We start from the raw sequence: 22,577 nt of genomic DNA on the forward strand, positions 1-22,577 counted from the left end.
TTCCCCATCAGCCCCGATGTCTCTTGGGGACCACCGTGAGCGATCGCTCGCTCCTGCGGGCCTGCGGGAGGAGGATCGGCCCAGGCGGTCCCCCAACGGTTGAGTCGTCGTCGACGGTCCTTCGGAGGACCACCATCCTGCTCGCAGGGGGATCCGGAACGGACCACGCCCGATCATTTCCCCGGGGTGGCTACCGAGGGTCTCCGTTTCCGCGAGGGGATGGGAGATGATTTCCGGGGGCATCTGATCGTCGACGATTCCCAGGAGGGGGGTAATTCGTCTGCCTCGGTTCTCGGAGCGATCGCTCCGGTTCTCCTGGCGCAGTCCGGCCAACCGTCCTGTTGGTCTCATCCCGGCGGCTGCCGGCTTCGCCAGGGTCCCCAAGCCCTCCACCCCTCCCTTGGACTCTCGCTACCATACTTTGTTTTTGTTGTGTTTTATGTGAGTGTCTGGTAGCCACTCGTAGAGGGGAGGGTAATGTCACGGTTAATCCGTGTCATGTCTTGTCTCTGTTCCGATTGTTATCACCTGGACATTCATTGATTAATTACCTGCCTCATCACACCTGTTTGTCATTTAGTCTGTGTATATATACCTCTGTCTTCTGTTTGCTCACTGCTGGATCATTGTCATTGATACCCTGTCTGTTCCTGTGTTAATGTTCCTGTGTTCATGTTCCTGTGTTCCTGCCTTCACCATGTCTGCCCTCGTGTTTTTATTATTAAATGTTATTTATTTTGAACCTTGCATTTGCGTCCTGTCCTTACAACCCTTCCGTGTCGTGACAGCGTCACGTTGCGCCTAGGAGAACTCGGAGGTATAGTAAACCGGAAGTGCACATTAAATAGCGCGAGCTTCGTCAGATAGCATCTAGTTCAAAATGCAAAATATACGTTAGCAGCCAATGTTACTTGTTAATGATTTGGGACACATATGATGTTATGTAACGTTAAACTATGTGAGTGGCGCTGTGTGGCGCGGCAGGGATTTGAAAAACTTCCTGAGTTACAGCTGAGCGGCGCGGACAGGCGCCACCTGGCGGCGCTGGTGTGTGTATACTCATAGAAAACAATGTGTTCGATTTTTTAGAACGGCGCGGCGCTGAGCTGCGCGGCCGGTGTGCGATCCCCTTAAGAGTATAGAGCTCATGAGAAACCTACTTTTTTAAGTTTTGACTTGTGATAAGTTGACCCTATTCCTTAACATAAAAATATATGATATGATATGATATGATTTTTACAGAATCAATAGCTGTCAAAAAGATAAACAAGTACCATAATAAATTGATAAAAAAATATAAAGAAAATGAATGCTATAGTTAAACTACAAAATGATAAACTACCAAACAAGAGAATTCTTTTCCATATTCCTTGAGTAGTGCAGTTCTTCTCTCATTCAGACAGCTGATTTTAAAGTTTCTCAAGCTCTTCAATCTCTCTGGAAACATCTGTATAAAAGGACATATTATATGGTATATTACTGCATGAACATATCTGAATACTTTGTGGGTTTGGATAAAAGGGTTACAGTTTTTCTTTATATGTATACAGTACTTTTGCCACAATCTACACTCTTTGGTGGATTTCTCTCAACTACCATTGGGATGTCTCCGCCTAAGGATGATACAACATCCACCACACACTGTAGTACAGGAACAGTTTATTAAATGTGAATTGAAAAAGGCCATAGCTGCGATTTTATAATGACCACAAAGAGTCAGACCTTGGTTTAATCTAAATAACAATGCCTTTACAGGATCTTGAGGCATTAGGACTCTTATAGACCACAGGTTGGACATCACCTGCTGGCCTTACTAAAGGGCTCATTATAGTTCTGTGTAAGTTCTACGGCGTAGCCTTGAGGGTTAGGCTACGTGACGGTTTTTATTTATACTTCTGCATCATCGTCCGCGCTGATGTGCACTTAAACGTGCAAACTGCTAGTAGGCAGTATCCATGCGTGTACAGTAAAACAGCCAAAGAAGAAGGCGCTTGGCCAGTAACCCTTAAGCAGCAGCAGTTACAATTTTGTAAAGGGTGCACTTCAGGGTACGCAGAGTTATGTTTAGCCTAAGCATAGCCCACGCATAGTCTACGGCATAGATACAGCGTAGAACCTATGCACGACTATAAATCACAATTAAAGGTATAGTGGAAGATTTTCTTTTTCCGGGTGGATCACCAAGACTATTGGTCATCCCAGTCGTCAATCATTCTGTAATATGTTGACCAAAGCTGTCATACGTGCTCATCCCTAGGTTCGCTTTCTGCACATGCACACGTTCAGGTGTATATGTGTTGTGGTCTACGGTTTCAGGCATTCATTGAAGCTCGCATGTTTTTTCAAATGTCGAAGGGTCGCAAGAGAATAAGTGTCTACGAATTGTATGACAAAAAGAGAAAGGCCTCTGAAGAAAGAAACAAAACCAGAGTGTTTTTGGGAGAATATTTCACACGCTGGCGTGTGCTAAAAGCACAAGTTGGGCTTCCCACACAAAGTTTCTACTCGACAGGTAAAGTTTGGCCTGCCATTTAGAGAAATCAATTTAAAATCACTGCTAGTAAAAGTTGATGTAAGCTATGATTAGCGATGCTAGCCCTGGCACAAGTCACGAACCGCACAGACACTGTAAACATGCCGACAGCAACTTGTAAACAGAATGAAGAGAAGAAGGCTCGTGCATGCTCTGTCTCGTGCACGCGTTTAATGGGCGTTCCCTCTCTGGAGCAGGTAGAGTGTTGTGCATGTGCATTTTTTTTTAAAAAGTGGAAGGGTGGTTCTTTTCAAAAATTCGGGACATTTTTCCGCATTACCTTTATCACTTTAGTTTTCCCAGGATGTATCCTATCAAAGTATCGTCCATGCCCATCTCTGCATAGCTTTCATAACAAAGTATGTAATTCAAAACAATACATTTCTCGATTGATTATTTTGTATGGTTTAGTAAAGCTTCTTACCAAAAAAAGTTGTGTTGGTTGTGAGAAGAAAAAGCTCAATTGATTGGTTCAGCTCAGATTCCATGTAATCTTTTATGTACAGCTTCAGAAAGAAAAAAAAAACATTTTTATTATTTATAGAAAAGCTGACCAGGTCTGAGGTTACGCTCTTAAAAATAAAGGTGCTTCATGATACAGAAGAACCATTTTTAGCTGAATAGTTCCACTAAGAACCTTTAAGCTCAACTTTATTGTTTCGAAAAGTAGTGATACAAGTTTCATTTAGATAAAATGTATAAGAAATGGTTCTTCTATTACTAAGGTTCTTTGAGGAACCAACATGGTTCTTTTATGGCATCAGTAAATAATCTTTTAAACACCTTTATTTTTCAGTATTTATTTTTTTAGATAGCTTAATACAATACACACACAAATATATATAAGATAGAGCAAGTGAATAAATACCTTAAACTTTTTGAATTTTTTAAGCACTTCCTCTTTAACCTCACTGAACATTTCTTCTTTTAATGACTCAATTGTTTCTGTGAGAATATTCTGCATTTTCATGAATGATCCTTCTCCTTTTACATTTGCCGCTTCTAAAATATATTACACCAATGTAAAAACAATACAAATACTAAGATAAAAAATGCACAAAAAATAACTGCTAGGGGGGTTCATGTATTGTATTAAAGTATTATGTGTATAAAGAGAAAAAGGTCACAATGCCTGGAACTGTGGGAATTAAAAAACAATAGGAACTGTTGACATTCTTAAAACTGTTTTTTATTAATAAATTATTACTTTATTGTGTATAAATTAACTTCATAAAAATGTATTTAATTTAATACAAAATTTGTTAAAGGCGAATGTAAGGACTCTTTTATTAATGTATTAATTTTAATGCTGACTTACTTTCATAACAAGGAGTCATTTTTGTCTGGATGGTAAGTTTAATTGAGGCGTACATTTCCTTCTTTATCTCAAGGATTTCTCTGCTGCACGATGCCTTCAGTTTGGTTTCCTTTCAGAGGATTGAGGTGGGTCAAGAATTAAAAAACTTTGAGAGATTAAGTTAAACATGAATTCTGCTTGACCATGAGTTCTGTTATGTGCAGCCTATACTTATTTGGCTGTTTAATCTATTTCATTGAAATAATGCCATAAGGACAGATATGTCATGGGTGTCTGGATTTACCTGAGTTTTGATGAAGTTCTGAATGTGATGAAACATTGAAGATCTGGGGTATGTGTTGTCTTTTTGGATTATACTGAATTTATCAAGATGTTCTTGGATTGATTTTCCAGTTTTTTTATTGACACTAAAGACAAAAAAAGTTTGGTTTGAGTACTGTGTATGTTTATCTCATTCAAATGTAAAGTTGTTTAGTTGTTCAGTAACACTTCCTTTCAAGATTCAAATGTATATTATAGAGATAAAAACATAGTAGTAACATTCTCAAAGCATAAAAAACACTTACGGAAATATAATAGAGAACTCTTCATTTATGTTTTTCTTCATGGGACGGGCCAAACAATTGTTGAGGTCTAGGATTACTTCCCAGTTTTTGGACTTATAGCTGCCATTTCTCTTGCACAAAGCTTTAAGGATTTTATGATATCCTCTATTATCTGTTGTCTTTTAAATCACAACACCACAAATACAAATTACAGTTACAAAACCTATAGATGATATTGTGAATTTAAATGTCAAAAATGAAGATATATGAAGTACACTTACAGGTGCAATCACTTCTGTCCTTGCATTTTCAAGACATTGTTGCACTGACTCTAATACACCTTTTGAAAGACATTGATCCAGATTATTCTGAATGATAACAAACTGACAATCCAACTCATTCAGTGCCTCAATCAGATTCTTCTTCAGGTCATCAAGGAATTCTGCTTTTTTCTGAACCTAAAAAGCACATCCAAATATCCTCAGTAAATTAGAGTAAATTACTAAAACACAGTAAATGATACATGTGTTTTGTGCAATAATTCAGACTCCAGATACCAATGCTTCATCTTGTTGTTTCCTACAACTTTGTATCAAGGACAATACTCCCATGGCTTCATTGATATAATCTCTGGCCAGTTCTCGGTTGATGCTCTTGTTAAGATTCTTCAGAACATCCTGCAGCTTTGGGATTTCTGCAATTCATTTACAACATTTAAATATTAATTATTTTTGAAGTATTTTACCCTAGCAATCTACTTGTATAATAATGCTTTACCTGTGTCAGGTTTTTGCACAACTGGATTCTGCTCGAAGAAAGCCTTGGAGCTTACAGTAAAAACATCAATGCTGAATCTCTCCATCAGTTTCTTTAAAAATAATATTTGAATCATTAATGTGAGATCACAGTTAACAGAAATATAATCAGATAATGGTAACATCAGTATTACTTTGATTCCAGGATTCAAATGTTCTATTTTTTCTTTCATTTTTTTCTTGGTACAGCCATTTCTGTGAAGTATGCAGTCTGCTATCGAAGTCTGAAAAGATAATCCACAAACGGTTAACTAGAATAAGCCAAAAAATATATAATAAAAAAAGAAAAACTAAGAGTAAAATGCAGAGTTTGTTAAAACATGCACAATCCTGTCTCTATAACAACTTGGTATTGTGTTGGTGGTAGGTGTGGTCAATCATGGTAACAATTGCAACCCATCCTCACCCCATGGGGAGGGTATACCTTTTTCGCGTCGGTTAAGGGTTAGATTTACATAATGACATCCCTACCCAAACCTAACTCTAACCCCAACGCCAGGTGACAACTGTCGTACCTAACTCTACCCCCACCGCCAGGTGACAACTGTTTAATTTCGCGTACACTGTTTAATTTTGCGTAATCTAACCCTAAACCGACGCGAAAATGGTAAGAAAATAGGAAAGAGAATGCAACGGACGTAATAGTATTGAAGTCCCCAGTTCGTCAAAAAATGACGCGAAAGGTATACCCTCCGCGTAACATATTGACGCATGGTCAAGTGTCGTCAAATATTGAAGCCATGGGATGAGGATGTGTTGACAATTGACACAACAATAAACCACCTAGACTCTAGACACTTTTTGCACAGCAAATTAACACTGTTCTATTCTTCGCCATAACACATATAGTTATAGCAGCCAGAAAAAAAACTAATTAGAAAATCAAGAGTCAAGAGTTCACCTAAAACAAACACGGATCACCATAATGGTGACTTTAAAACCAAAGTTAATAAATAACTCTACAAGTAAAATGTAAAATGCAATTTTAGGTTTCAAACAGAGATGGTGATAGAGTGGATAGAGTCACAGATAGCAGCTTTTAACACTGCTTTAGTTTTAACACCAAGTAGTGTGGGACCTAGCCTGGCTCCGCCCTCCTACGTGCTTCCGCTTAATTTTCATTTCCCTTCTGTACTACGTCTGGGACTGCTGTGTAGAGTTTAGTTTTCTCTCCTGCAAAAATCTGCAGGTCCAATCAGCGAACAGAGGGGGGTGGCTAAGAACGATGATGTTGAGGTCCTGCGTCAGTTTGAGTTGTAGTTCAGTAATGGCGGCGGAGAAAGACGTGAGAAAAGCTATTCGGTCCGATGTTGCAAAACTGCCGAAAATACAGAAGTTAAAGCCGGAGCAAGAACCAGGTTTGCTAAGTTTTGTTGGTCTGATTATTCGTACTTGTTCTTTCCGGTCGGTTTCGTCGCATGATATACGTCACGACCACACGTTAGCGATCACCTATAGCAGATCCTGAATGACTCTGTGCAGATCCAATAGTTTTAAACTTCAACAGAGGACCCTCCTTAACGGAAGTAACGCTTTGCAATGAAGCGTGGCCAGACTCTCTGTACAAATGAAATGAATGTACGAGAGTCTGGTTAATTTATCACTAGGGATTTTCATTTGTTCAGAACGATTGGTGCTTCCGTAACACACACAATATTTGTTTACATGAGTAAATGCATTAACATGAACTATTAATGAACCATATTGTACAACATTTATTAATCTTAATTAATGTTAATTTCACCATACATTTTTTTAAGTCAAACGTTACTGTTAACATAAGTTAATGCATAATAAGCTAACATGAACAACTGTATTGGCATAAACTAAAACTAACAAAGATTAATAAATGCTAAAAAAAATTATATTGTTTATTGTAAGTTCATGTTAGCTGATGCATTTACTAATTTAAACAAATAATTTTCATTATGAAAATACAAATGTCAGAAAAATTACAAACAATAATCAAGAAATATACAAGAAAAGAAAAATATATTTTATGGTTCCCTTTCAGTCGGTCACTACGACGTCACGTCGTGACCGACGAATTGGGAACCGCTCCGCGGTGGCAAATCTACTTCGAGAAGCTATTAAAAAGGCCAATGAAATTGGCATGCAGATTATTTGCACCTGCTGCGCTGCCCAGCCGCGCGGGTATATAATGAGAGGCAGGTGCAGTAATCAAATCAGCTTTTCGCTTCGAAGCCGGCAGCATTCTGCTCTTGAGAAGCAATCCTTTCTGGGACCTCTGTGTGTGTCGAAGTTGGTAGGACAGACAGCACCTCAGCGGAGACTCGCATTTGTTCCACCTCTTTAATTTCTATTTTTTGATTTTATTTGAGTGTGTCGTTGCCTCTCCCCTGCGTGCTTCATCAACTCACGCATTACATCTAAAGAGTGAATTCCCTAAAAGAGCAACACGAGCTTGAACTTGTGCCTTTGTAAAGGCAGCCGTTCTCTCGTGTCACAAGTCGGGTGGCGTCCTTTTCAGGATGACATTCCGACCGTGTGCTTCGTCCGGATGCGGGCTGTACATGAATCCTCGTGACGGCCACGATCGTTGCCTCTCATGCTTGGGGCTTGAGCATGCGGAGGCAGCGTTTCGCGACAGTACATGTCAGGTTTGTCTGAACATGACTGTGGTGGATCTGCGCAGTCGGGTGGCGTACCTCCGGGACCGCCGCCCCCCTTCCAAGCCATCCGGCGCTAAGAAGGCGGCCGTGATGCTTGCGAAGGACGACTTGCGCATCACGGTGCTGAATAGTCCACCGACGGTGGCAGTGAAGTTCAGCACCCTGATCCACAGCCGGAGGTGCCAATGGAAACCGGGAGCGCGTGTTCTACGTTGCCCTCGGGGACCGCTGGCACCACACGGGATTCTGTTTCGTCCGCAGCATCGGAGGGGGGGCCGTCTCTCTCGGACGTTGAGTCTGACCCTCTGCCTCCTTCGGGACGGTTAGGGGGCGCTGCGCTCGACCCCGAGATGATGGCCATGCTCGCTCGGGCGGCGGGTACGGTCGGAGTGGAGTGGCGTCAACCATCTCCACCCGAGCCATCCCGCCTAGATGATTGGTACTTTGGGTCTGCTAGAACAGAGCAGACCCAGCCACCAGTGCCTTTCTTCCCCGAGGTTCATGAGGAACTGACACGGTCGTGGAAAAATCCTTTTTCCTCCCGGAAGCGGCTGTATCAGCCCTCACCCCTCACCACCCTCGACGGCGGGGCCGCTAGAGGGTACACCGATCTCCCCCCGGTTGAGCGTCCCGTCGCGATGCAACTGTGTCCGGCCGGGTCCTCTTCCCATTGGCGAGATCGGCCGACCCTCCCCTCGCGGGCATGTAGGTACTCCTCTGCACTAACAGGATGTGCCTACCGTGCTTGTGGGGAAGCGGCCTCTGCCATCCATGCCATGGCATTACTTCAGGTACACCAGGCTAAGGCACTGCGTGACCTGGACGAGGGTGGTCACGATTCGGCCGCATTTAAAGAGCTCCGTGCGGCTACTGACTTGGCGCTCAGAGCCACTAAGGTCACCGCACGGGCGGTCGGACGTGCGATGTCCACTTTGGTGGTCCAGGACCACCATCTCTGGCTGTGCCTGGCCAACATGCGGGAGCAGGACCGTATTAAGCTCCTAGATGCTCCGGTGTCCCAGGCCGGCCTGTTCGGCGAGAGGGTGGAAAACTTTGCACAGGCGGTTTCCACCGCTCAGAAACAGACTGAGGCCATTGCGAAGATCCTGCCGCGTCGGAAACGTCCATCTGCCCCTTCGACGTTGGCACCTCAGTCTGCCTCTCGCCGAGGGCGTCCTGCGGCGGCCGCCCCCGTTCCTCCTCGGGGCACTTCTTCTAGGAAGCGAGGAACCGGCCGCCAGCAGCCCGCCCCGCCCGCTCAGCAGCCTGCCAAGAGAGGTGGAAAACGCAAGGCTAAACGACCCTGAGACGGGCGACCTGGAGATGGGGGGGATCGCTCTACGGGAGATGGTGAAGGCACCACTCCCCCCACCGGAGGAGGGCCGGGTGGGGAATCCTTGGTTTCAGTTTTTTTCTGTTCTGCCGGCTTTTCAGTCGGCACCCACAAAACCACAAAAAGAGCGAATTCCTCTTCCTTCTCCAGGTCTTCAGAAGAGCGTGAGAGCTGCGGACGGGCACAAAGCCCTATGTCCTCCTCCTCCTCTTTCGCCACCGGGTGTGTCACGGCGGGTGAGTCTTCTACATCGAGATCTCCCCAGCTCTGCCCCCCATCAGGGGAAAAAGGTGAGTGGCACACCTCACAACACTTCCGTTGCTGTTTTCACAGAGAGCGCAGCAACCGTTACATCCGCTCCCCTCGCCGCGGGTACTCCGATCATGCCGTTAATTCCCCTCGCTCGGTATCTGGGGGCGTGGAAAGCGCTTCCCAGCCCGTCGAGATGGCTTTTACGCACGATTCATCTCGGCTACGCGATTCAATTCACCCGGCGCCCTCCCAAGTTTGCGGGCATTCGGTTTACTACGGTGAAAAACGCCGAGGCGCATGTTCTCCGTGCCGAGATCGCTGTTCTTTTGGCGAAAGACGCGATCGAGCCGATCCCTCCAGCCGAGATGAAATCTGGGTATTACAGCCCTTATTTCATTGTACCCAAGAAAAGCGGCGGGTTGCGACCGATCCTGGACCTGCGTTTACTGAATCGAGCGCTTCACAAGTTACCATTCAAAATGCTGACGCACAAGAGCATATTTCAATGCATTCGTCCAAACGATTGGTTCGCAGCCATCGATCTGAAGGACGCGTACTTTCATGTCTCGATACTTCCTCGACACAGGCCGTGTCTCCGCTTCGCGTTCGAGGGGCGGGCATATCAGTACAAAGTCTTACCGTTCGGGCTTTCTCTCTCTCCCCGTGTATTCACGAAAGTAGTCGAGGGGGCATTAAAACCCCTGAGAGAGAACGGTGTGCGCATTCTAGCGTATCTCGACGATTGGTTAATAATAGCCCAGTCCCGTCAGATGCTTTGCGATCACACGGACCGTGTGTTAAAACACCTCGCCTGTCTCGGTCTTCAGGTCAACTGGGAAAAGAGCAAACTTTGCCCCACGCAGAGGATCTCTTTTCTCGGTATGGAGCTGGATTCGGTCAATTTATCCGCACGTCTAACAGAAGCGCGTGTGCAATCCATTCTGACTTGTCTAAATTCATTCAATGGCAAGAGCGCGGTCCCTCTGAAACAATTTCAGAAGCTCCTGGGTCATATGGCGGCAGCAGCGGCCGTGACACCGCTCGGGCTGCTCCATATGAGACCGCTTCAGCGTTGGCTTCACGACCGAATCCCGAGGAGAGCGTGGCTCACCGGCGCGCACCGCGTAACGATCACACCGACGTGCCGTCTCCATTTCACTCCGTGGTTAGACCCGTCATTCCTCAGAGCAGGGGTATCATTGAAACAGGTCTCCAGGCATGCCATTGTGTACACGGATGCCTCCAACACGGGGTGGGGAGCCACGTACGACGGGCATGCAGTTTCGGGTGTCTGGACGACATTCCAGAGACGCTGGCATATAAATTGCCTCGAGTTGTTGGCTGTGCATCTCGCTCTCATTCGTTTCAGCAACGAGCTTCGAGACAAGGATGTATTAATTCGCACCGACAACATTGCGACTGTTGCGTATGTCAATCGCCAAGGCGGTTTGCGCTCTCGTCACCTGTCGCGTCTCGCCCGTCATCTCCTCCTTTGGAGTCAGAAGAATCTGAGGTCTCTTCGTGCCATTCACATCCCAGGGTCGCTCAATACAGCGGCAGATGCGCTTTCACGAGCAGCGCGTCCTGGCGAATGGCGGCTCCACCCCCAGACGGTTCAGCTAATTTGGAAACGTTTCGGCAAAGCACAGGTAGATCTGTTTGCCTCCCCAGAAACGACACATTGTCGCCTGTTCTATTCACTGAACGAGGGAACGCTCGGGGTGGATGCACTGGCACACAGCTGGCCGCGGGGTTTACGCAAATACGCCTTCCCCCCAGTGAGCCTCATTGCGCAAACACTGTGCAAAGTCAGGGAGGACGAGGAGCGCATTCTCTTAGTCGCGCCGTATTGGGCAACCAGGAATTGGTTTCCAGAACTCGCGCTCCTCGCGACAGCCCCTCCCTGGAAGATTCCCCTGAAGAAGGACCTTCTTTCTCAAGAAGGGGGCACATTATGGCACCCGCGTCCCGATCTATGGAACCTTTATGTGTGGTCGCTGGACGGGACGCGGAGGTTCTAAATGATTTACCGCAAGCGGTATCTAACACTATCTTTGCGGCGCGAGCGCAGTCTACTAGACAGGCTTATAAGCTTAAATGGAACCTGTTCGTTGTTTGGTGTGCTTCACAGTCAGAGGACCCCCGAGAATGCTCTATTAGAGTCGTGCTTTCATATCTTCAGCATTGTCTGGAGAAGAGGCTGTCACCATCTACAATCAGAATAGATATTGCGGCAATATCCGCGCACCACTCACCGATAAACGATAGGTCTTTGGGCCAGCACGATCCTGTTATTAAATTCTTAAGAGGCGCACGAAGGCTGAATCCTTCTCGTCCGCCCTCTATTCCTCCGTGGGACTTGTCCATGGTGCTGAAAACACTCCAGCTTGCCCCATTCGAGCCTCTGCATTCTGTGAGTATCAAATTTCTCACAATGAAAACTTTAACTCTTCTTGCACTGGCTTCGGTTAAATGGATAGGGGATCTTCATGCATTCTCGGTCAACGATTCGTGCCTTCAGTTCGGGCCCATTAATATCAGTGTAACATTGAGACCCAGGCCCGGCTACGTGCCCAAAGTTCCCACCACTCCTTTTAAGGATCAAGTGGTGAACTTACAAGCTCTGCCCCAGGAGGAAGCAGACCCAGCCATGGCTTTGTTATGCCCTGTGCGCGCTTTGCGTGTATATGTGGACCGAACTCAAAGCTTTAGAACCTCAGAGCAGCTCTTTGTCTGTTACGGTGGTCAGCAGAAAGGGAAGGCTGTCACTAAGCAGAGAATGTCTCATTGGATTGTAGACACTATCACCCTCGCGTATGAAAAGCAGGGTGTCCCTTGCCCCTTTAATTTGAGAGCCCACTCTACTAGAAGTGTGGCATCATCTTGGGCATTTGCTCGTGGTTCCTCGCTAGCAGAAATTTGTAGAGCGGCTGGCTGGGCGACACCTAACACGTTCACCAGATTTTACAGTGTTCGTATTGAGCCGGTATCCTCTCGTGTTCTCTCCTCAAACCGGTAGAAACACTCAGAGTCGGCTCCTGTGTCGGCTTGCTGCCTCCGTTTTGCTGCTGAATGACTGCGCCAATATGGAAGGCCATAAGGTCAAAACGTCACAAAATAAGGTTTTGCCTTTCCTCCATCGCCTTTTCAGTCGATGTTGCGGAGCATCGGCTGTCAGCCTCTCATTAGCTGTATTCCTGAAAACCTGTGTTTGGCTAGGCCCCCGCATAGCGCCCCCGTGAGGTGTCCTATGTGCGTATTTCCGTGGAGCTAATCTACCACGTTTTCCTTGCAGAGCCCGCTCTGCTCTCTCTCTAGTATAAATATAGTTATGAGAGTCACGTCATAGACCTACGGGCTATTTTTCGCCACCCATTCGTACAATCTCCTCTGGGTTGGCTCCGCAGCGTCTCCTAGTTCCGCCCAGGCTGGATTCGCTTCCCAGTTTGCCTAGTTTACTACCTTAGGTTTAGGAACAAGTAGTGACCGGCCTTCTGCTGTAAGCCCAGGTTCCGCCTCTCGTAAAGTGAAGACGGAAGGTTTTATGCAGGCACTGGAAGGGTCAGCTCCAGTGGCGCTTTGGTAGGGATTCCCAATTCGTTGGTCACGATGTGACGTTGTAGTGACCGACTGAAAGTGAACGTCTTGGGTACGTGTGTAACCCTCTTGACCTGAAGTAAGGGAACGGAGAAGTCACGTCCCGTCGCCACAGTTGCTGTTCCACTGCTGAGTCGGCCGGCCCCTTTATTTTGCCGGCTTCTCAGCGAAAAAAGCTGATTTGATTACTGCACCTGCCTCTCATTATATACCCGCGCGGCTGGGCAGCGCAGCAGGTGCAAATAATCTGCATGCCAATTTCATTGGCCTTTTTAATAGCTTCTCGAAGTAGATTTGCCACCGCGGAGCGGTTCCCAATTCGTCGGTCACGACGTGACGTATCCGTTCCCTTCCTTCAGGGAACGAGGGTTACATACGTAACTGAGACGTTCTACATATACCATACCGTGTCAGGAAGCCGTTCTGATCTAAAAAAAAAAAAAACGTTTTACAAATCTGAAAATTTTGTCCCATGCAATTTTATTTTCTATCATTATTTTTTGTGATTTGTATTTTATAATACTAACCTGCAATACTCTTTTTGATCAATGTCATCAGTCATTGTACAGATGAAGTTTATGCTTTTGCATTCTCCTCCAGGTCCCAGCTCTTCAATGCAGTGCTTTAACATCTCCCATGGACCTTTATCAGTAGTGGCTCGTTTGATGGCACTTACAACCCACACAGAAGAGCAATCTCTTAGTTTCTACAGGATTAAAAATAAAAACATTTCAGATGAAAACACTCATTTCTCAAGTTCTCACCTGACATATTTTTGTTTATGTCATATTTGTTACAAATTAAATGTGTTATCTTAAATTGGGAGAGTTGAAATGACAAGTAAAATTTATGTTAAAATTAGTATAAATAATCAATAAAAAGATTAAATGGACATAATACACATGAATACACATAATTGTATACCATGGGATCATGAAGTAAAAAATTTAATATGATATTAATTAGAGCATTAGCTAACATGAAGTTTATGGGGAACATATTTTAAAGAATTTATTAATCTTTGTTAATCATAATGCCAACAAATAAAATGCATAAATGTAAATGTGAGTTTGGATTGTTTTCACTGTTGTCAGCTTATATGCAATATATAAACACACCGAAACCTCTCACTATGCTGTATGAAGTATGCAACTTCAATGGCAAATTCAGAGGCCTGTTAAATAAACACTATTGATTTAAACATGCCTTCATTACATTGCAAAGTTATGTTTAAATTTTTTTGTACATTTTGCAAATTCAGAAATATTTTACATACTTAGATTTCTGAAACTTACATTACATTTTGAGATGGTTATGGTATTGTTGGTCAAAAGGTTATCAATTTCAACACATATATTCATGATCTTGAGCTCTTCTAATGTTTTCTTATATGCATCTTCTTTAGCACTTTCCGTCATGTCATCATCATCCCTGTCCTCACTGTCATCCGACAAAATACTGACAAGATCTTGAAGTTCTTTCTCCCATTCCTGCAAATAAACAAAGCCTCAAAACATGATGCTTTTCTTCTATGTAGCAGTCCTATTAAAAGAGAAACCAAGATGAACACTGATACAACACTGAACAACAAAACCTCTTTAGAAATAAATTCGATCTCTTCTATGTAGATGGAGTCACTCAGATTTGCTTCCACTTGAGATAGAACAGCTGTGCATGCACCAAAACTGCCAGAGGGAAGTAGATCCTCTTTACCCAGGATTGCACTTATTAGAGTGCTCTTTCCTTCTCCTGATTTCCCAAAAATCCCAACAGTTGTTTTTTTCTTGTTTTCAAAAGATATCTTTGAAATGGCCTCTCTGTGCATAATGAGAGAGATAATAAGATTATTATCAAAAAAGCAAGTCATATGAAGAAATATATTTAGTAAGTACTTACACAATGTAGGATTTTAATGTAACCATAGATTGGTCAGTGATCTCTGTTGCTCCAATGCTAGCACTGATCCGTTTCATTATCTGCTCTGTTTTCTTCACGATGCCCATATCTGTGTTCATTGAAAGAAAACTGTGACTATGAAATTGAACTGCACGATACATTTTGTACATAAGAACATATATAAATAAGATTCAAGACACCATAATCTTCTCATGCTATTGTTCATGTGCTCTCTATACATTTTAAAACTTTACAATAAGGTTGCATTAAAAGTACAACTAACATGAACAAACAATAAAAAATATAGTTTTTAGCATGTATTTATTCTTGTTATTGTTAAATAATGTCAATACAGGTAATACAGTTAATACAAGTGATAATTACATGGGACGAGCCATTATTGAGAACATTATACACAACTGCATTAAATGCAGCAGTGATTCTGTACTGTTAAATTATTTACCAGGATAGCACTTTCTTTTAGTTGTTAGTAAACTCAAAACCAATATTAACTAAAAAATGAAGGAATTACACAAACCGTTGCTAGCCATTGTGATGAGTCAATGATTTAAACCTTGATAAAAAAGGAACACATTTCAGCTTAAAGGAGGTTGCAAGTATATTATCTTACAAGATAAGAGACAATAAAAATATCACAATAATTACACAGAAAATGTTAAGCTTTTATCTTTCATCACTACTTAAAATGAATCTGATATGATGTTAGTTGATGTATTTTCCTTTTTCTTTTTGGAGTTTTACTCGAAACAATCTCACTGACAAGGACATGCACATATGCAACAACAATTTGGTACAAATACCATGTAATTTTACCTTGTTTATTATTGTTTATGTAAGGAATAATTGACGACAGACCATTAATTATAAGAAAATAATGCACACCCAAGGTGCAATGCGGCACGAAGCCGAGTGCCGTTACACCAGAGGTGTGCATTATTTTCAAATAATTCAAAGGACCGGAGTCAATTATTCCTCTTATACCACGGTTACCACAAACATTGCTCTGGTGCCTATTTTAAGACATTTGACAAGTTAGGTTTGCGGTTATCAGAAATTAATACATACCCACGGAACATTTCTCAGCCAATCAGAATACAGCATTCAACAGACCCGCGTGGTATAATCAAATACAACATAATGCGTATAATGAAATGACATGCCGAGATTGAAGGGTTGTAAAACCCCTAATGACATCATGCGAGCGTTCTGCAATAGTTAAAGGCTTCATTGTAGAGCGAATAAAAGGGGAGACAGTGGGCAACCCTTTTTACCCTCTCCCTTATTTGTTATTATTTTCACCCGTTCCCCTCATTAGTTTCCCCTATTTAAAGTCCTTGTGCTTTTTGTTCTGTCTGTGATCGTACTGTTTTGTTCCTGACCTGTTTTGTTATTTGAAATCAAGCTAAGTCAAGTTTATTGTTTATTGTCATTCTAGTCTAGTTTAGTCCAGTTCTTTGTCTAATGTTTAATGTAGTATAGTTTAGTCCTGTTTGTGTTTGGTACATCTTGTTTCATGTTGGTTTTGCCCCATCGTGGGTTTTTGTTTTCTGTTTGTTAAAATAAAATATTTTATGTGATTGGTTGATTAGATAATTCCATTAATGAGAAATTGAACAGGTGTTCCTAATAATCCTTTAGGTGAGTGTACATATCCTTCAGTGACTTAATTAATTTGGATATAAATGTTTTAAAAAATCTATAGAGAAACTATCCAAACCAGGTGACTTGAATTATTCCCCTTAAATAGGCCTTTATTGTCTCCCAAAACACCCTGGAGAAGCAGAGCCCACATTAAAGTTCAAAAAACTTTCTATATTGTCATTCAAAAAAGCTATAAAATGAAGGTCATTGAGGAGATAATTACTGAACCGCCATCTTCTAAGATGTGTTCCGGTAGTAGGAGCATTAACCGTAAGAACTAATGAGGAGTGATCAGATAGGGTTCCTGGAAGGTACACATAGTATTCCTGTGTGTCATTTAGCGTTGTTTACTGTGAATTTTATTTATTCCAGATGCATATGCCACGAATACAGAACATTTGTTTTTGTTTTAAAACCCCCGCACTGTAACCCCACAATAATGTCAGAATTAACCAACTTGTTGCTGTACTTGTTTGTTCTCTGGATCCTACATGTAAACATGTAAATAATGCTTTGTTACAAGGTCTATTCAACAAAAGTGTGGTATAAAATTATTCTAACATTCATGAAAATATTTGGCAGTGGAGAGATGTCACAAAATAAATAGTTACATTTTTTTGTGCTGATATTATCTTGTTTTAGTTTCTGTAGTCACAAATTGCATTTGTTTACAATCACAGATAAAAATTATTTATGCAAGAAACATGGGTAACCCTTTATTATAATGTTCATGATTTAAAGTGCAACTTTAAGGTTACATTTTTTTGTGAGATAAATATATAACCTTGTATGAAAGTACCATATGAAAATTAAATGCGAAAGCAAAAAACATTTACAAAACTCTAAGCGCATAAATTTAGTAAAAAAGCTGAAATTTTCTAAGACCGCTCTCAAAATCCCTGTTTTTTTCAACAACGCGTCATATTACGTAGTCAGAGGCGCTCGTCTGTCAGGCTCTACATTGGCAGTGCTGCGGTTGTATTCAGCAAAAGCAGTCGCAAATTGATGTGATTCTCCGTAGTTTCAATTTAGCATCGTCATGGTTAATAATTGTGTTAGTGGAGGTTTTTCAAACTCCAGCCTGTCAGGACAATGAGTCCACAGGTTTCTTTTGAAGAATAAAGACCGCGCTATCTTCCTTGTCTGGGTGTGTTTAACGCAGCACGAGGAAGACGCGACTTCAGTTCAGCATGTGCTTCAGAAAAACGCGGTGGTGTAACTTATAGCGTTCACGTTAGATCGGAGGATTATCATCCCGGCAATATGATGGAGTTAAACATTGGATGTCGAAGCAAGAACCACGTGAGGCCTGTGTTTTTGCCGCCGCGAGAAAACATGAATCGATCACGGTCCGTCTGAGATGCAGCTCGAAGATAACGTGAACTATGCACAGTAAGTCTTGTTTTTTAAACATTTGCTACCTACTACCAAATCATTTAACATAATGATTTAATTCAAGTTTCTTATAAATATGGAAATCAACTAACTGATAAGCTTAGATTGCAAATAGTATAACCATCAAATGGAGTTACATCTTATTTACTTTGTTTGCATAGCTAATTCGTAATTCGTTTTTTGTCATGTGGTGTGTTCATGTATGTACCTAAGAAGTGACATGCTGTTATACAATTATATAAAGGTGAATCTGTTTTAATTCTAGTTGTCCAGCTACAGATGAAGATGCTTAGTATGATGAATCATCCTCTGTTGTCATGGACGAACCTGGCGATGTGTTATGGAGGAGGAAAAAACAAAAAAGACTCATCTGATGAGAAACCACTGCAAGAATCTCATCCTGTTCACACAAGTAAGACTTATTCATGTCTGTCAAAGTCAAAAGTAATGTTTTTCTTTTTATTCAGGGATGTTGGCAAGTTCATTGTTTGCTAAAGCCAGCTGATGTCTGTTGTACCATAACCTGTATTTTTTGTTTTATATGCTATGGTATAGTAATTTTCTGCTTTTTATATACATCTCTTAGGTCTGTGCAGCATGCATGTATCAGCATTTTTGGTGACCAGTGACTTCTCTTCTGAGGGACGTGATTTCCAAATGTGTGTTTGTTGTGACGTGTGTGAACCATGTGCATCATGCCTCTTGTCACAATACGTGCCTGCTGCACACGCATTGAAAAGGTTTATGATAAAAGAAGCACTCATGTTCACAAAATACTCGCAAGACACTAACTTGACACTAAACTGTAATTACACAGGAGATTAAGTGAGTATCAGGCAAACGTGAGCATATCATTTATCATAAACCCTTTACATGCGTGTGCAGCAGATTTTGACATCACGTGTGATGCACATAAGTTTACATGACGTGCTGAACACATATTTTGAAATGACGAGCCACACATATGACAAGCTCAATGCATGTGACCAGCTTCGCAACGTGCGCCCTCGAAAAAGAAGTCACCGGCCGACACTGACCCAGATCATCAAGATGTTAAAGCTGTTTGGGCTTCAGAGCATCTTGTCAGCACCTTCTTCCATCATGTACACAATTTCTACCATCGTGAAGGCGTGGCAGAATGAGAGATTTGCAGTAAGCGGTTGTTTTTTGTTAAAAGATTGTAAATGTTTGAACAATAGCATTGTATATCGCTTTCAAAAAATAATATAAAGCTGACTCATCACCAAAACCATCAAAACCACTTTCACTATACATTTTTTATCAGAACTGTATTACTTTGGTGTACACTGTTAACAGGGACAAATAAATGTAATCTATTTAAATATTCTGTTCTGGAATACTCCAGGTCACCACAGGCTCTACGAGAATGCAGCAATGTCCTGTCTTCCACTACACCTGCTCCCCTCTCCAGATCCATCCAGAGGATCAACAAGGATGAAGCTGTTGGGATCTATTAATCACATCATTCACAATTTAACACACTTTAACACATTATTATAATACCCTGCACATATGATGGGAAAGATACTGAAAAATTGTTAAATGTTTTTAAATGGGTCAGATTGTATATCTTTTTTTCGGTGCTACATAAATAAAACTAAATCGAATTACAAATGCAGATCTACTTGGTATATATCTGATCTAAACTTCATAAACCAGTTTTTATACGGTAAGACAATTTGTGATTATTGTTTATTGATTGTCAGAAAATGGGGGTATTCAAACCATTTATAAAGTCCTCCTTCCTCTGGAACCTGTTCTTGAATGGCTGACACATGCAGGTAAGGGCGCCTGCACAGAGTTCCTTAGACGCCCAGCGGATAACTTGCCTATGCTGTATTTAGTGGTATTGTCTGGAGATGGGAAAACTATTAATATTGTTAATTTGAATATTGACTAGTGCCAGCAAAAATTGTTACTTAGTCATGACCTATAGGCAACTTGTAATTAAAACAAATTTATTAAGATTGTTTTAACATTCAAATCTTTAGTTTACTGTTCATTTATACATGGATATTAAATAAATTAGTAATAAATAATCTCTGCCATAAACATACTCATTTCTACTGGCCTGGCCTGTAGCACATATGGGTTCAGACAGCTCACCTCTCCTGCGGTGATGAGCAACATCTGTATCACCTAACGTAAGTGTGGATGGATATTAACATAACTTATAAGCATTAAAAAGACAAAGTATCAATACTATCTTTGCTATTGCATGATATATGATAATAATCTGTACAATCTTGTGATCTGAGCACAGTATTACATCTCGCCAGATCACTGATCTCACCCACACATCTGTCCTTTTCTCCTCACATAACACTTCAATTTGTCTCCTCTGACCGTTCTGTTTAATCCTGACCAGTCCCTGCACTCTTGGCTGCATAGCAAACTCATAATTGTATGGCTGTAGTTCGCCATACGAGTATGAATAAACATTTACTCGTTCCTCAGCGTCCGAAGAACTGTCATTGCAATCCAGCGTGCGCCTCTCGTGATGTCACTTCCGGTTTGGCGGTTTTTAGAGGCGGGTCTAAAATTTTCTTACAAAAATCACCCCAGAAGCCTAAATAGTGCATTTAGAAATATATATATTTTTTAATCTATTTCCTACAGTATTTTTCTGTACTTTGAGTGAATGGGTGGTTTAACTTTCAAGTTGCTCTTTAACATTAGTTAATGTATTAACTAACATGAACAAACCATGAGCAATACATTTGTTACAGTATTTATTCATCTTTGTTAATGTTAGTTAATAGAAATAAAGCTGTTCATTGTTTGTTCATGTTAGTTCACGGTGCATTAACTAACGTTAACTAAATTTTAATAAAGTATTAGTAATTGTTGAAACTAACATTAATAAAGATTAATAAATGCTGCACAAGTGCAGTTCATCATTAGTTCATGTTAACTAATGTAGTTAACTAATGTTAACTAATGAATATTATAATAAAGTGTTACCGAAACATGTTGAGTTTCTCCGTAAATGCGAACAAAGGTAATATTGGCGGTAAAGATTTTAGCAGGACTGCACACAAGAACATGCAACAATTTGGAATTAATACATTTGAATTACAAATCAATATATCTGCTGTTAAAATACAATGAATTAGACATTTAAGCACTTCAAACTATAAAAAGTAAACCAGAATCGCACCATCTTTTGAAAATGAAAGTGTAGTTTTAGGACGCTTAAAGAAAATTTAAATAAAATAATTCAAAGCAGGTTAGAAACAGAGCTTTAAAGCGTAAAATCCAATTCAATAACTTACTGTATAGAAGTATGAGATCCAACGGTCTTTATGCCTCTAACAAGTTTTTCTCATGCTTATTAAAGGGTGGAAATGGGCGTCGGAACCTTTAATGTGGGTGGGACAAGACTGACCCACTTTTTAAGACCAATGATATTGGACCTATTCATTTTTTCACTAATTTAGATCATACACTGTAAAAAAATTAGTTATGCAGCTGTTTGCCAGTAATTTTCTGTATGTTTAAATGGGTGTTATTTCCTGGAACAGTTTGTCAAAGTTAAAGAACATTAAACATTAACAAGTCTTTGTCTTTACAGAATAAAACTATAAAAAAACAACTTCATGCAAAGCATGGGAACCAGAAATCCTCATCAATCTTTTTTAGTTTTTTCCTTCAGATTTTGATTCCCAGAATGCTTCTTGTTCCCAAAACACATAATTTTGCATCATCCGACATTGTTATTCGACCTACGTCATCAATGTTCGCGGCGGCCATGTTGTTGACATAGAAACGTCTTGGTTACGGATGTAACCCTCGTTCCCTGAAGGAAGGGAAAGAAGACGTCACGTCGTGACCGACAAATTGGGAACTCGCTTAGAGAGACCAATCTACTTTGATTTACTACTAAAACGCCAATGAACTTGGCATTGAGGTATTTGCATAATGCCGGCGCCGCCCGCCAGGTGCGTATATAAGCCACACATGCAAATGAGGAAACTAGCTTAATTTCGCTGAGAAAGCCGGAATCAGTGACCGGCCGTAAACAGGGGGGAGCAACATCTGTGGCGACGGGACGTGACGTCTCCGTTCCCTTCCTTCAGGGAACGAGGGTTACATCTGTAACCTAGACGTTCCCTTTCAGTCGGTCACTACGACATCACGTTGTGACTGACGAATTGGGAATCCCTACCAAAACGCCACTGGAGCTGACCTCTTCCAGTGTCTGCATAAAGCCCCTCGGTTCCACTTAAGGAGATGGAGAATAGGTTTTAAGGCAGAAGGCCAGACACTACATGTTCCTTTAACCCCACAGTAGTGCCAGCGACTGGGAAGCGCCCTACTGAGCGGAATAGGGACGCTGCGGAAGCCACCGCCCCGTGAAGGGCTAATGCTGGAGAATGGTCAACCGTGGTTGATGTAATATACAGCCTTTCAGCACCATGGACAGGTCCCAAGAAGGAATAGAGGGAGGGCACGAAGGGCTCCTCTTAATAACCTAATGACTAGGTCATGCTGGCCGACAGATCTGCCGTTTATTATAGAGTGATGTGCAGATATGACGGCAACGTCAACTGTAAGTTGACGTTGAAGGTATGAAA

The 22,577-nt window shown here is 41.8% G+C and overlaps 1 protein-coding gene and 1 long non-coding RNA gene across 2 annotated transcripts; one reads left to right on the forward strand and one right to left on the reverse strand.

Moving 5' to 3' along the window:
• Nucleotides 1–640: 640 nt before the first annotated feature.
• On the reverse strand, nucleotides 641–15,035 carry LOC141351514 (nuclear GTPase SLIP-GC-like). Its single transcript, XM_073858517.1, has 14 exons — nucleotides 14,923–15,035; nucleotides 14,322–14,843; nucleotides 13,554–13,732; nucleotides 13,433–13,454; nucleotides 5,346–5,435; nucleotides 5,174–5,264; nucleotides 4,954–5,090; nucleotides 4,678–4,854; nucleotides 4,418–4,575; nucleotides 4,135–4,258; nucleotides 3,852–3,960; nucleotides 3,402–3,535; nucleotides 2,958–3,039; nucleotides 641–1,447 (listed from the first exon to the last, which is right to left on the reverse strand). The coding sequence occupies exons 2-14, from the start codon at nucleotides 14,442–14,444 to the stop codon at nucleotides 1,410–1,412; spliced, it is 1,464 nt and encodes a 487-aa protein (XP_073714618.1). The 5' UTR covers nucleotides 14,445–14,843; nucleotides 14,923–15,035; the 3' UTR covers nucleotides 641–1,409.
• Nucleotides 15,036–17,322: 2,287 nt separating this feature from the next.
• On the forward strand, nucleotides 17,323–19,726 carry LOC141351515 (uncharacterized). Its single transcript, XR_012359793.1, has 4 exons — nucleotides 17,323–17,976; nucleotides 18,245–18,391; nucleotides 18,566–19,131; nucleotides 19,346–19,726. It is a non-coding gene; the product is annotated as an uncharacterized lncRNA (long non-coding RNA).
• The last annotated feature ends 2,851 nt before the right edge of the window (nucleotides 19,727–22,577 follow it).

Source organism: Misgurnus anguillicaudatus, chromosome 20 (genome assembly GCF_027580225.2).
Source record: "Misgurnus anguillicaudatus chromosome 20, ASM2758022v2, whole genome shotgun sequence".
Lineage (NCBI taxonomy): Eukaryota > Metazoa > Chordata > Actinopteri > Cypriniformes > Cobitidae > Misgurnus > Misgurnus anguillicaudatus.

Bases quoted from the DNA above. Each gene is read 5' to 3' on its own strand.
- LOC141351514 (XM_073858517.1), bottom strand. From the start codon at position 14,444: ATGACGGAAAGTGCTAAAGAAGATGCATATAAGAAAACATTAGAAGAG. The intron at 13,455-13,553 runs GTTAGTATTATA...TTTTTTTTTTAG, and splicing joins GATCAAAAAGAGTATTGCAG to ATCAGAACGGCTTCCTGACA. The intron at 4,855-4,953 runs GTATCTGGAGTC...TGTGCTTTTTAG, and splicing joins AACAACAAGATGAAGCATTG to GTTCAGAAAAAAGCAGAATT.